The sequence below is a fragment of the Schistocerca nitens genome, chromosome 7, assembly GCF_023898315.1.
Source record: "Schistocerca nitens isolate TAMUIC-IGC-003100 chromosome 7, iqSchNite1.1, whole genome shotgun sequence".
Lineage (NCBI taxonomy): Eukaryota > Metazoa > Arthropoda > Insecta > Orthoptera > Acrididae > Schistocerca > Schistocerca nitens.
In genome coordinates, this window is record NC_064620.1 from 102,548,132 (window position 1) to 102,563,355 (window position 15,224).

The window sequence follows — 15,224 nt, forward strand, 5'->3', positions numbered from 1 at the left end:
TAGGCTACAATCCGACCTTTATCAAAGTCGGAAACGTGATGATACGCATTTCTCCTCCTTACACGAGGCATCACAACAACGTTTCACCAGGCAACGCTGTTTGTGTATCAGAAATCGGTTGGACAATTTCCTCATGTCGGCACGTTGTAGGTGTCGCAACCGGCGCCAACCTTGTGTGGATGCTCTGAAAAGTTAATGATTTGCATATCACAGCATCTTCTTCCTGTCGGTTAAATTTCGCGTCTGTGGCACATCATCTTCGTGAAGCAGCAATTTTAATGGCCAGGTGTGTGTGTGTGTGTGTGTGTGTGTGTGTGTGTGTGTGTGTGTGTTTGTGTGTGTGTGTAGATATATGTATTACATCTATGAAACGTCCCGATTGAAAAATTATAAAAAACTGTGCTTAAACTGACACACAATATTTTTAGCGCACCGCAATCTGACTTTCAAAAATCGCTACAAAAGAATGGCCCTGACTAACAATAACGTATACCTTTCATGAATCACTTACCTCACAAAAATCTTCGTTAGTCAAACTACTGCAATACAGCGTGCACTAATACTGCCAGCTGAATAAAAGATTCTAACTACTGAAGGCACTAGCTACTGATAGGCATAGTTGGCAAATGAAAGATTTTGATAGAAAACAAACAATGTAATTACCTTAATAGTGTTCAAAACTCATTATATATATATATATATATATATATATATATATATATATATATATATATATATATATATATCAGTTCATGACATCCAGTCTTACAAATTTACTGTCTCTGATGGACACACGTCCAGATCATCCGCTCTCAAAACTCCGCCATATCTCTCCCCACATCCACCACTGCTGGCGGGTCACCTCGAACTGCGCAATGCTATGTGCTGTTAACAGCCAATTGCCCAACACTACAATAGGAAATTCCAACAATGCAAACCAGCCACATACTGCACACAGCACAGTCAGTGATTTTCATATAGAGCGCTACATGGCGTTACCGACATAAAAACCTAAACAGCCTACTTACACATCGTAATACTAAAGAAGTTGGTAGCTGAAAAGAAAGGTTTGTTAGAATTCAACGATGTGTCAAAATTTCAAAGCTATCAGTGAAGAATTTTTGGAGGCTGACGATTTGGAACAAACGGACGTCCACAGTTTTGTTTGGATATACGTGGGCGCCTACTCTGGTAACTAGCTCGTTGCAGCAGCTCCGCGGCCTGCGTCTGTGCCCGCAGCTGGACGAGCGCAGCGTGCGGCCGCTGCCGGCGCTGGAGGAGGGCCTCTCCGGGCTGAACCGGTCTCGGCTGGCGCTGCTGCTGCCGGTGACGGCGTCGCTGGCGCCGCGCGTGCGCGTCCGCTGCGTGGCCAGCATCGGCGCCGTCTACTGGCAGAGCGCCGAGAAGAGCGCCGCCGTCGTCGCGCCGGGCCAGCACCGCCAGCAGCCGCCGCACGAGGGCGCCGCCGCGGGCTCCGGCGACTGGACCGGCCTCGACTCCGGCTCCGACGACGACTCCGACGACGCGGACGCCGACGCCGAGCTGGAGGAGCAGAGCGAGGGGCGCCAGCACCTGCTGCACGGCAGGGGACACCACCAGCACAGCGTGGTCGCCGCCGCCGCCACCGCTGCGCCCGCCGACGTGCGCCACGCCGGTGAGCTGCCCACAGTACAGACAGGTCCGGCTGCTGCACCGGCCGCCGAAGACGGGGTCGCCAGCTCATAAACCTTTGACAAGTTCAAACGCAGCCAAAATCTCTCAGACAAACAGAAGCTAAACGGTCAAAATTAGCGTAAGGAGGGCTATGCAGTGAATTCGAAAGTAAAATTCTAGCTACACACACGTTTCATTTTCATAGTGACTATAGTGGAATACATTTCACATAAATTTCCTCAGCATATTATAGCCTTAGGTGGAGATTACAATTTACCAGATATAGACTGGCACACTCAGATGTTTAGGACGGGTGGTAGGAACAGAGCATCGAGTGACATTATACTGAGTGCACTATCCGAAAATTACCTCGAGCAATTAAACAGAGAACCGACTCCTGGAGATAACATCTTGGACCTACTGATAGCAAGCAGACCCGAACTTTTCGACTCTGTAAGCGCAGAACAGGGAATCAGTGATCATAAGGCCGTTGCAGCATCCCTCAATATGGAAGTAAATAGGAATATAAAAAAGGGAGGAAGGATTACCTGTTTACCAAGAGTAATAGAAGGCAGATTTCAGACTACCAAACAGATCAAAACGAAAATTTCTGTTCCGACACTGACAATGTTGAGTGTTTATGGAAAAAGTTCAAGGCAATCGTAAAAAAGGGAGGAAGGTTTACCTGTTTACCAAGAGTAATAGAAGTTAGATTTCAGACTACCAAACAGATCAAAACGAAAATTTCTGTTCCGACACTGACAATGTTGAGTGTTTATGGAAAAAGTTCAAGGCCATCGTAAGTGTTTATGGAAAAAGTTCAAGGCAATCGTAAAATGTGTTTTAGACAGGTACGTGCCGAGTAAAACTGTGAGTGACGGGAAAAACCCACCGTGGTTCAACAACAAAGTTAGGAAACTACTGCGAAAGCAAAGAGAGCTTCACTCCAAGTTTAAACGCAGCCAAAACCTCTCAGACGAACAGAAGCTAAACTATGTCAAAGTTAGCGTAAGGAGCATGAAGCGTTCATTGAATTCGAAAGTAAAATTCTATGTACCGACCTGACAGAAAATCCTAGGAAGCTCTGGTCTTACGTTAAATCAGTAAGTGGATCAAAACAGCATATCCAGACACTCTGGGATGATAATGGCATTGAAACGGAGGATGACACGTGTAAAGCTGAAATACTAAACACCTTTTTCCAAAGCTGTTTCACAGAGGAAGACCACACTGTAGTTCCTTCTCTAAATCCTCGCACAAACGAAAAAATGGCTGACATCGAAATAAGTGTCCAAGGAATAGAAAAGCAACTGGAATCACTCAACAGAGGAAAGTCCACTGGACCTGACGGGATACCAATCCGATTCTACACAGAGTACGCGAAAGGACTTGCCCCCTGTCTAACAGCCGTGTACCGCAAGTCTCTAGATGACCGGAAGGTTCCAAATGATTAGAAAAGAGCACAGGTAGTCCCAGTCTTCAAGAAGGGTCGTCGAGCAGATGCGCAAAACTATAGACCTATATCTCTGACGTCGATCTGTTGTAGAATTTTAGAACATGTTTTTTGCTCGCGTAACATGTCGTTTCTGGAAACCCAGAATCTACTCTGTAGGAATCAACATGGCCCGGAACAGCGATTGTCTGAGACCCAACTCGCTTTATTTGTTCGTGAGACCCAGAAAATATTAGACACAGGCTCCCAGGTAGATGCCATTTTCCTTGACTTCCGAAAGGCGTTCGATACAGTTCCGCACTGTCGCCTGATAAACAAAGTAAGAGCCTAAGGAATATCAGACTAGCTGTGTGACTGGATTGAAGAGTTATTAGCAAACAGAACAGAGCATGTTGTTCTCAATGGAGAGACGTCTACAGACGTTAAAGTAACCTCTGGCGTGCCACAGGGGAGTGTTATGGGACAATTGCTTTTCACAATATACAGGGTGTTACAAAAAGGTACGGCCAAACTTTCAGGAAACATTCCTCATACACAAATAAAGATGTTATGTGGACATGTGTCCGGAAACGCTTAATTTCCATATTAGAGCTCATTTTAGTTTCATCAGTATGTACTGTACTTCCTCGATTCACCGCCATGATTTCATACGGGATACTCTACCTGTGCTGCTAGAATATGCGCCTTTGCAAGTACGACACAACATGTGGTTCATGCACTATAGAGCTCCTGCACATTTCAGTCGAAGTGTTCGTACGATTCTCAACAACAGATTCGGTGACCGATGGATTGGTAGACGTGGACCAATTAGATGGACCAATTCCATGGCCTCCACGCTCTCCTGACCTCGACCCTCTTGACTTTCATTTATGTGGGCATTTGAAAGCTCTTGTCTACGCAACCCCGGTACCAAATGTAGAGACTCTTCGTGCTCGAATTGTGGACGGCTGTGATACAATACGCCATTCTCCAGGGCTGCATCAGCGCATCAGGGATTCCATGCGACGGAGGGTGGATGCATGTATCCTCGCTAACGGAGGACATTTTGAACATTTCCTGTAACAAAGTGTTTGAATTCACGGTGGTACGTTCTGTTGCTGTGTGTTTCCATTCCATGATTAATTTGATTTGAAGAGAAGTAATAAAATGAGCTCTAACATGGAAAGTAAGCGTTTCCGGACACATGTCCACATAACATATTTTCTTTCTTTGTGTGTGAGGAATGTTTCCTGAAAGTTTGGCCGTATCTTTTTGTAACACCCTGTATATAAATGACCTAGTACATAGTGTCGGAAGTTCCATACGGCTTTTCGCGGATGGTACTGTAGTATACAGAGAAGTTGCAGCATTAGAAAACTGCAGCGAAATGCAGGAAGATCTGCAGCGGATAGGCACTTGGTGCAGGGAGTGGCAACTGACCCTTAACATAGACAAATGTAATGTATTGCGAATACATAGAAAGAAGGATCCTTTATTATATGTTTATATGATATCGGAACAATCACTGGTGGCACTTACTCCTGTAAAATATCTGGGAGTATGCGTACGGAACGATTTGATGTGGAATGATCATATAAAATTAATTGTTGGTAAGGCGGGTGCCAGGTTGAGATTCATTGCGAGAGTCCTTAGAAAATGTAGTCCATCAAAAAAGGAGGTGGCTTACAAAACACTCGTTCGACCTATACTTGAGTATTGCTCATCAGTGTGGGATCCGTACCAGATCGGGTTGACGGAGGAGATAGAGAAGATCCAAAGAAGAGCGGCGCGTTTCGTCACAGGGTTATTTGGTAAGCGTGATAGCGTTACGGAGATGTTTAGCAAACTCAAGTGAGAGACTCTGCAAGAGAGGCCCTCTGCATCGCGGTGTAGCTTTCTGTCCAGGTTTCGAGAGGGTGCGTTTCTGGATGAGATAAAAAAAATGGTTCAAATGGCTCTGAGCACTATGGGACTTAACATCTATGGTCATCAGTCCCCTAGAACTTAGAACTACTTAAACCTAACTAACCTAAGGACATCACACAACACCCAGTCATCACGAGGCAGAGAAAATCCCTGACCCCGCCGGGAATCGAACCCGGGAACACGGGCATGGAAAGCGAGAACGCTACTGCACGACCACGAGCTGCGGACAAAATACGAGGGCCGTTTAGAAAGTAACCTCCGGTTGATTTAAAAAAATACACCAAGTTAAATAAAAATATTTTAATATATACATCTTACAACTACATCTTTGCACTATTTTTCTACATAGTCTCCATAGCGATTGAGGCACTTATCGTATCTCTTCACAAGCTTTGAAATTCCTTCTGCATAGAAATCACCCGCTTGTGCCTGGAGCCAGCCTGTGACCGCATCTTTGAGCTCTTCGTCGTCATCAAACCCCTGTGACCCGAGCCATTTCTTCAAATGCATGAAGAGGTGATAATCACTTGGCGCCAGGTCTGGGCTGTAAGGTGGATGGTTGATAACGTCCCACTTGAAGGACTCAAGAAGGGCCGTTGTTCTGCGAGCAGAGTGAGGACGGGCGTTATCGTGCAAAAAAACGATACCGGAAGTCAGCATACCACGGCGTTTGTTCTGTATAGCCCGTCGTAACTTTTTTATTGTTTCACAGTACACGTCTTGATTAATGGTCGTACCACGTTCCATGAATTCAACCAACAACACCCCTTTGGCATCCCAAAACACCGTTGCCATCAGTTTTCTGGCAGAAAAATCTTGCGAGGCTTTTCTTGGTTTGGTAGGCGAATTTGAATGTGCCCACATCTTTGATTGTTCTTTTGTCTCAGGGTTCACGTACTTAATCCAGGTTTCGTCACCGGTCACGATTCTGTTTAACAATGGTTCTCCTTCGTCCTCATGACGTGACAGAAAGTCTAATGCAGAGGCCATTCTTTGAGTTTTGTGGTGGTCGGTAAGAATTTTGGGCACCCATCGTGCACAGAACTTACGGTAACCCAATCTTGCTGTCACTATCTCGTACAAGAGAGTCTTAGAAATCTGTGGAAAACCAGTAGACAACTCCGACATTGAGAAACGTCGATTTTCACGAACTTTTGCATCAACTGTCTGAACGAGTTCGTCAGTCACCAATGATGGTCTACCACTCCTCTCTTCATCATGAACGTTTTCTCGTCCACTTTTAAATAAACGTACCCATTCACGGACAACTCCTTCACTCATAACTCTTGGTCCGTACACGGCACAAAGCTCACGATGAATAGCTGCTGCAGAATATCCTTTGGCTGTAAAAAACCTTATGACAGCACGCACTTCACATTTGGCGGGGTTTTCTATTGCAGCACACATTTCAAACTGCCACAAAAACTAAACTAGCGCAGGTACGACGTTCACTCGACCACGGCTTGATGCCAACTGACCTGTTGAGTGCGTGAACGCACAGATGGCGTCGCTACTCCCCCACAACCCGCACTGTGACCAATCGGAGGTTACTTTCTGAACCGCCCTCGTATATTATAAACTTATACCTCCCGAGGAGATCACGAATGTAAAATTAGAGAGATTCGAGAGCGCACGGAGGCTTTCCGGCAGTCGTTCTTCCCGCGAACCATACGCGACTGGAACAGAAAAGGCAGGTAATGACAGTGGCACGTAAAGTGCCCTCCGCCACACACCGTTGGGTGGCTTGCGGGGTACAAATATAGATGTAGATGTAGATGTACATGCGGAAAGTAGCTGGAAAGCTCAAATGAACGTAGGTCCGCAAATCAATCATTGCCGAAGTATTGCATTAATTCGTGTTGGCAACCTACTGGATACCGTGGATTTTACGTTGATATACCAACGTTTGGTATTGACTTGAAACGTCCCCATTAGAACAAATTTTCACGACTGTCCTTAACCTGACACACAATATTTATAGCGCAACGCAATCTGACTTTCCACACACAATATTTTGTTAACGCAACGCAATCTGACTTTCAAAATTCTCTACAAGAGAATGGCCCTGACTAACATTAACCTGTACTTTTCAGAAATCACTTACCTCACAAAAATCTTGGTTACTCCCACTACTGCAATACAGCAAGCGCCACTACTGCCAGCTAAATAAAAGATTCAAACTATGGAAGGCACTAACTACTGATAGGGATAGTCAGCAAATGAAAGATATTAATAGAGAACAAACAATGTATTTACCTTGATATCATGACAAATTACAAAACTCCGCCATCTCTCTCCCCACATCCACCACTGCTGGCGGCTCACCTCCAACTGCCCAACGCTACGCGCTGTTCACAGCCAGCTGCCTAACACTACAATGGTTGAGTATTACAACAATGCAAAGCAGCCACAGACTGCACACGGCACAGCCGGTGATTTTCATACTGAGGTGGCGTTACCAATAAAAAAACCTAAACAGCCTACTTACATAGCCCCCATGCTCCCCACAAAAAAATTTTACAAATTGGGTTGGGCAGTGCCCAATACAGATTTGAAAAAATTTTTCATAATTACAATAACTAAGAAATCAAATGCAAACACTTATTAATACAATGTTGGTCAAAAGCTAAAATTTTCTCACAGTCCATAAAGACAGTCCTGATCGTTGATCACACTAAAATTGCCGTGTTTTTCTCAAAGTCTGAGCAGTAAAAGAAAATGCACACGGAAGTAGTGGATTTCCATGCAGTCTTGAAGAAGTAGTGTTGCCCTTCCAACGGAAAGACAGTGCTGACTCTTGACATGCTGACAGGTAATGGGCCACAACAGAGCAAACCCACAGCGGAGTCAGTCGAAGTTTTGAAGAGTATTGGTGGGTAGGTCATCACAGAGCAGACCCACTGTAGTCCTGGTAGAGATTATGGTATTGGTGGGCCACCAGAGGCGCAGACCCACTACAGTCCTTGTAGAAATAATGGTACTGGTGAGTCATCAAAGGTGTAGACCCACTGTAGTCCTTGTAGAAATAATGGTATTGGTGGGCCACCAGAGGTGCAGACCCACTGTAGTCCTTGTAGAAATGACGGTACTGGTGGGCCACCAGAGGTGCAGACCCACTGTAGTCCTTGTAGAGATGGCCAGCAACCATCTGTTGTGACTGTGCAGGTGCACAATCACCATCGAAGAGTCTTGCGGATAATGTAGCAAGTCCATAACCACCACTTGTGCACTCACAAAGTTTTTGGAATTGTCCTCAGAACCAGCAATGCTGTTATCCAGTCCCTTGCTGAATCATTAAATCACATGCAAACACTATCACTCCCTACTTCTCACATATTGTCCATATACTATGACCAACAGAAACGTGTGCAGTGAAATGTAACTTACAAGTTACTTAATTTGATGACCTGGTGTCAATTACAATTTTATAACATAAGAATACAATTACAAGGGTACAGAAAACATCATTAAAAACATAATAGTAGAGATAACATTCGTAGTAATAGGGGCTTTACAAAAGAATAGAAATAAACATATACATCAGTGTTACAAAAATGATGACATAAGTACTTACATAAAGATCAGAATAACTTTTGAAACATCACCTCCACATATGAGCAACAAAACAGAATTTACCAAGTAAATAACATAGTATTAGAAAAATTCTACAACATAGCTCTAATCAGCTAAACACATAAAGACAGGAAAAACACAAATACACAAGGGTACACAAACACATAGAGGGCTGACACAAAAGGAATGGATAGGGTTCGTTTTCAGTGTAACTTTTGGCACTGCAGTATTGTGCGAACAAAACCTTTTTTGTTCTTGGAGATCTCCCTGTGTTCATCATTATTCCCAAAAAGTCCTATCTGTACCTCTTTTCTGTATTCCAACCATAAGTCTTTCAAAATAAATATGGCTCATTGTACAATACTCATTTAGGCCCAAATCTTTTTTTTATATACCTTGTCAATGCATTGCTTCCAATTCATCATAGTTAGTTTCTTATATAGTCTACCCCCTCTTAAGCTAACTTAAATCTACTGAGCTCAGATATATATACCAAGGACTGCTATGCTATGTACTGCTGCCTGGTTAGTCTCTGCGTAGGAAGGTGTGGTCCAATTATGCGGTCTGAAGAAGCTCTCCCCAGACGTTCAACGAATAACGCTGCTGATGTCGTCATACGTGTATTGCATTAGGATTGAAATTGGAGCAAATGGAACAGTTATGGTAGTTAAAAATACCATCATGGGTAAATCTAGTCATACTGTTTACAAACAGAGGATTCATGGTACACTGTTGTTGCACTAATTAACAGAAGTTCTCTCTATGTTCAAATGGTTCAAATGGCTCTGAGCACTATGGGACTTATTATCTGAGGTAATCAGTCCCCTAGAACTTAGAACTACTTAAACCTAACTAACCAAGGACATTACACACATCTATGCCCGAGGCAGGATTCGAACCTGCGACCTTAGCGGTCGCCTGGTTCCAGACTGAAGCGCCTAGAACCGCTCGGCCACATCGGCCGGCTTCTCTCTAGGAGTGTACGGACTGTACTTGCATATGTACGTGATGATGTCCCACTGACCCAACGCCTGGACATGCAGTTCATGCATGACGGTCCTCCAGCACATTTTCATTGACGAGTGCGCTGGCTTCTAACTCGGACGTATGGTTAACAATGGATATGTAGACTAGGATCTCCAAGGTCTCTGGATTTAAATGCCATGGATTTCTGTGTGCTAAAAGCTAGGTCTACGCTACCGAGGTCAACTGTCTTGAGAAGTTGCCCTTGAGGATTGAGCCGCCTTCCAGCATTTACAGAATTTCCCAGCACTGCCTGAGAGGATTCGGTACTCAGTGTTGCATTCATACGCATGGACAACATTCCGAACATCTACTTTAACGAATCTTCCTGGCAGATTAAAACTGTGTGCCGGACCGAGACTCGAACTCGGGACCTTTGCGTTTTCCGGGAAGTGCTCTACCATCTGAGCTACCCAAGCAAACTCACGCCCCGTCCTCACAGCTTTACTTCTGCCAGTACCTCATCTCCTATCTACTTTAACGTTTAGGAATACCATGGGCTCCTACACACTGATGAACTACAGCAGAAAATGTATCTCGACAACAGTTAATTTGTCACCCATGTGTACTGGAAATTTTTAGCTATTTTTGGCCTGTAATTTCTTTGTGTGAATTATTGACCATCACTGCTGTATAAAGACAGCACGTAACGGTCTGCCTTTATATAGCTGATCACCAAGAGATTTATTATAATCTGAGAATGGATTCTACCTGAAATGCACCGAATAAAGTCGATCGTTCATGAGCTGGTTGGTTTCTTATTTACTGACCAGTACAGTAGTAACAACCTCCCACCCCAAACATGAACCTTGCCATCGATTGAGTTGCTTGTGAGCCACAGTGACACGGGTAGCTATACCGAAGGTGCCCTCACAGTGGAATGGTATCTGTTGGATGGCCAGACAAAAGTGTGGTTCCTGAAGAGGGGCAATAGCCTTTTCAGTAATTTCAGGAGCAGCGGGCTGGCCGACTGATTGATTTGGCCTTGTAATATCAGTTAAAACTGCCTTACTATGCTGGTTCTGGGAACAGCTGAAAACAGGGGGAAACTACAGCTGTAATTTTTCCTGAGAGCATGCAGTTGTACTGTATGGCTGAATGGTGGTGGGATCCTCTTCGGTAAAATATTCCAGAGGTAAAATAGTTCCCCATTCATATCTCCAGGTGGGGCCTGCTCAGGCATCGGCAGAAACAAAACAGGGGTTCTACAGATAGCAGTGTGGAATGTTAGATCCGTTAACTGGGCAGGTATGTTAGAAAATTTAAAAAGGGAAATGGATAACGTGAAGTTAGATATAGTGGGAATTAGTGAAATTAAATGAAAGGAAGATGAGGACTTCTGGTCAGGCAGGGATAATGCAAGTGTGGGTTTAATAATAAATAAGAACATTGAATGCAGGCAAGCTACAATGACCAGCATAGCGAACACATTATCGCAGCCAAGATAGACTCGAAGTCCACATCTACCACAGCATGTTTATGTGCTAACTAGCTCTGCAGATAATGAAGAAATTGAGAAAATGTACGATGAGATAAAAGAAATCATTCAGATAGTTAAGGTAGACAACATCAACGGATCATCAATTTAGTATTGGAGGGAAGTGAGGGGGGCGGTGGGGGCGTAGTAAAAATCGTAGGTGGAGAGCAAGAGATGAATACAGTTATCAGATTCAGAAGGATGCAGATTGTAACAGTTATTTGGAGATGAAGAGGCTCACACAGGATAGAGTAGCATACAAAGCTGCGTCAAACCAGTCTCCGGACTGAAGAGCACAACAGCAATCACAACATGTAATAAACAATTATGTCATGGCTTTGTTTGTTACACACTATCCTTATATATCAGCTCGCCAAGATGTTCATGAGAATCTGAGTATGGGCTCTACCTGAAACGTATCGAAGAAAGTCAATGGTTTATCACCTGGTGGCTTCTTGTTTAGTGATCAATACACTAATTGTGAGTAATCGTATTGATTTTGCCATGTGGTCCCATTATTCATGTGTGACTTCACGCCACAATTAAAAGTCGCTCTGCAGGGTCTCATGTGAAGGGCATATCCACAGGGAGGCATCTTCGCATCAAAAAATGGTTCAAATGACTCTGAGCACTATGCGACTTAACTTCTGATGTCATCAGTCACCTAGAACTTAGAACCAATTAAACATAACTAACCTAAGGACATCGCACACATCCATGCCCGAGGCAGGATTCCAACCTGCGACCGTAGCGGTCGCTCGGTTCCAGACTGTAGCGCCACGACTGCGTCAGTCGGCCGCAGCTGCAGTTTATAAAACCATCGAGAACATCGAGTTCGCCACAACATCTGGAGACAAGAAGAACCGCATACCAGTTTAGAGTGTTGCTGCTACTGCACTTGTCGACGGACCATGTGTTTTCTGTGGTTGTAGACTTAATGATACTTTCGATCATGGTAATGGTTGGCTCACTGTAGCCATTGTACGTGGAGGTACTGGAGTTCCTAACGTACCTGGACTTGAAAGTTTTGTTGATAGAGACATTATTGCCTATCGTACCTACCATATGGCAGAACTTGCTAATAAAGACTTTGGTAAATCTGCTTATATGTCGCCTTCTGCATTGTCTTTGTATACTTGTAATATACTCCAGTACCAGTGCACAAGGAACAGCTGGGGTTGCCTTGGCCTGAAACTTCCTAGACTGTCGGCTGAGGACTTCTGAGGTCTTTTGATATAAACAACGATATGAATAATTCACAGCAACATTTCATACATTACAAACTATAAAATCTCAAGGGACTCGTGTGTAAACATATTTGCAGCAAGTTTTCTTCCGAGCCGTACATGGAACCAAATAGTTATATCTAATTTTACAGATTATATGCTGTGTAATGTTGCTTCTAATGAAGACTGAACATTGCAGATAATATTGTTTCACAAATTATCTCGAAAACGTTAGCCACTAAGGTAATATAAATTATTTTCGCTGACAGTGCACATGTAGGATGGTTACTGAAAATACATAACATGACGAACACTTTTTGTGCACATGCATGAATGTAATAGGCATCCTATTTACTCATTTTTGGTCGTTTTTTACAGTTAGAGAGATTATACTGACACTCGTCAATATATCTTTTAGATCTGTCAGAATGACGTGATGCTGCGCGAGATTAGCCGAGCGGTCTAGGGCGCTGCAGTCATGGACTGTGCGGCTGGTCCCGGTTCGAGTCCTCCCTCGGGCATGGGTGTGTGTTTGACCTTAGGATAATTTAGGTTAAGTAGTGTGTAAGCTTAGGGACTGATGACCTTAGCAGTCAAGTCCCGTAAGATTTCACACATATTTGAACATTTTTTGAACAGAATGACGTGATGGAAGTGGCGTAGTTCCATGGCAGATGAAGTCCTGTAATGAGCTGCTGCGAAGATGTTACAGAAGAGCACGCAGAAGAGTTAGAATTTGGAAGCGACTCTGATGCAGATGGTATAGCTACTATCTCTACCGCTTCAAACACCGTTACAGTAACCGCTCCTAGTCTGGGTAAAGCAGTCTCACGTGGACCAGTGGGTGAAACTTCCAATACAGATGCAGTAGGCAGCGCAGACTGTTCGCCTGTGCTTGAAAAAGCATTTTACTCAAGTCGTGAAACTGACTGATGCTGAAGTGACTGAAAATGTTAATTTGTATGCGCGGTCTAAAGTCAGTTGAGGACCCTGGTCCTGTGAATATTTCTTTCGCCTGAGGGCATACACTGAGGTAAACAAAGTCATAGAATACCACCACATATCGCGTGAGACCTCCTTTTGCCCAACGCAATGCAGCAGCTAGACGTGGAATGGACTCAACAAGTCCCCTGCAGAAATACTGCGCCGTACTACTTCTGTAGCCGTCCATAATTGCGACCGTGTTACCAGTGCAGGATTTTGTGCGCGAAAAGACATCTAGATTATGACCCATAAATGTTCTGTGTGATTCATGTCAGGCGATCAAGGTTGTCCACAATGTTCTCCAAACAAATTGCGAACAATTATTCCCAAAGCGTAAATTGTTGTTGTTGTTGTGGTGGTGGTCTTCAGTCCTGAGACTGGTTTGATGCAGCTGTCCATGCTACTCTATCCTGTGCAAGCTTCTTCGTCTCCCAGTACCTACCGCAACCTACATCCTTCTGAATCTGTTTAGTGTATTCATCTCTTGGTCTCCCTCTACGATTTTTGCCCTCCACGCTGCCATCCAATACTAAATTCGTGATCCCTTGATGCCTCAGAACATGTCCTACCAACCTATCCCTTCTTCTAGTTGTGCCACAAACTCTTCTCCCCAATTCTATTAAATACCTCCTCAATAGTTATGTGATCTACCCATCTAATCTTCAGCATTCTTTTGTAGCATCACATTTCGAAAGCTTCTATTCTCTTCTTGTCCAAACTATCTATCGTCCATGTTTCACTTCCATACATGGCTACACCCCATACAAATACTTTCAGAAACGACTTCCTGATACTTAAATCTATACGCTTCTTCAGAAACGCTTTCCTTGCCATTGCCAGTCTACATTTTATATCCTCTCTACTACGACCATCATCAGTTATTTTACTCCCCAAATAGCAAAGCTCCTTCACTACTTTAAGTGTCGCATTTCCTAATCTAATTCCCTCAGCATCACCCGACTTAATTCGACTGCATTCCATTATCCTCGTTTTGCTTTTGTTGATGTTCATCTTATATCCTCCATCAAGACACTGTCCATTCCGTTCAACTGCTCTTCCAACTCCTTTGCTGTCTCTGACAGAATTACAATGTCATCGGCGAACCTCAAAGTTTTTATTTCTTCTCCATGGATTTTAATACTTACTCCGAATTTTTCTTTTGTTTCCTTTACTACTTGCTCAATATACAGATTGAATAACATCGGGGAGGGGCGTACATATTGACGTGTATTTCACTGTTGTATTAGCTAGGCACTTTGACACCTAAAGGGTTAAGGCAAAAACCTTAAATGCGCATATTTCATTACGATAAATTTCACACATATCCTCGGATTTTCTTATGTAATAAACTCCATATGGCCACGGGAGTAGGCAACCTCTGCCTCGGTGTGTTGCAGGTGAGTCTACCGGAGCGACGGGCGGTCAGCTGTGTGCGGGCAGCTGGTGGCCCCTGTTGGCGACCTCCGTACAGCTGCCGATGCTGCTCGCCGCCGCACTCACGTGAGCCGAGCGCGCCGTCCCCGCCGTTGAAGAGCCCTTATTCTCCGTTACCTTCCTGTCTGTTATAGCATTACGCGCCTCTCATCATTGTTCGCCATAGCTCTCTATCGATGTTGTACATAGCAGTATTTGAAATGCTGTTCCAGATTTTAGAGCAATAAAGTATTTCTATTGGATAAAATTTGCTCACCGAAATAACCTCTACCTTGCTTCCTACCCTTCACAATTTTTAGTGGTAAAATTATATTTTAAGTGCAAATAAACACAAAAATCAGAACTACATTGTTGATGACTGTCCAAATTGCAACACCAGGAAGAAAGCAAATAACGAGAGTTTACTTATTCCGAATATACAGTATAGCAGCAAGAATAAACAATTGCATTTGTTTGTATGAGAAAAAGTACCACCACAGCTGTATCTTGACGATGT

The 15,224-nt window shown here is 43.9% G+C and overlaps 1 protein-coding gene across 2 annotated transcripts in view; it reads left to right on the plus strand.

Moving 5' to 3' along the window:
- LOC126194944 (uncharacterized) overlaps positions 1-14,965 on the plus strand; it is a 420,126-nt gene extending 405,161 nt beyond the window's left edge. Inside the window, exons 5-6 of one of the 2 annotated variants that reach the window (XM_049933331.1) lie at positions 1,240-1,678; positions 14,692-14,965. In XM_049933331.1, the coding sequence (XP_049789288.1) occupies positions 1,240-1,678; positions 14,692-14,798 (546 nt within the window). In that variant the 3' untranslated portion in view covers positions 14,799-14,965. The remainder of the gene's footprint in view (positions 1-1,239; positions 1,679-14,691) is intronic. The other variant, XM_049933332.1, reaches the window with a different exon arrangement.
- Positions 14,966-15,224: the final 259 nt, after the last annotated feature.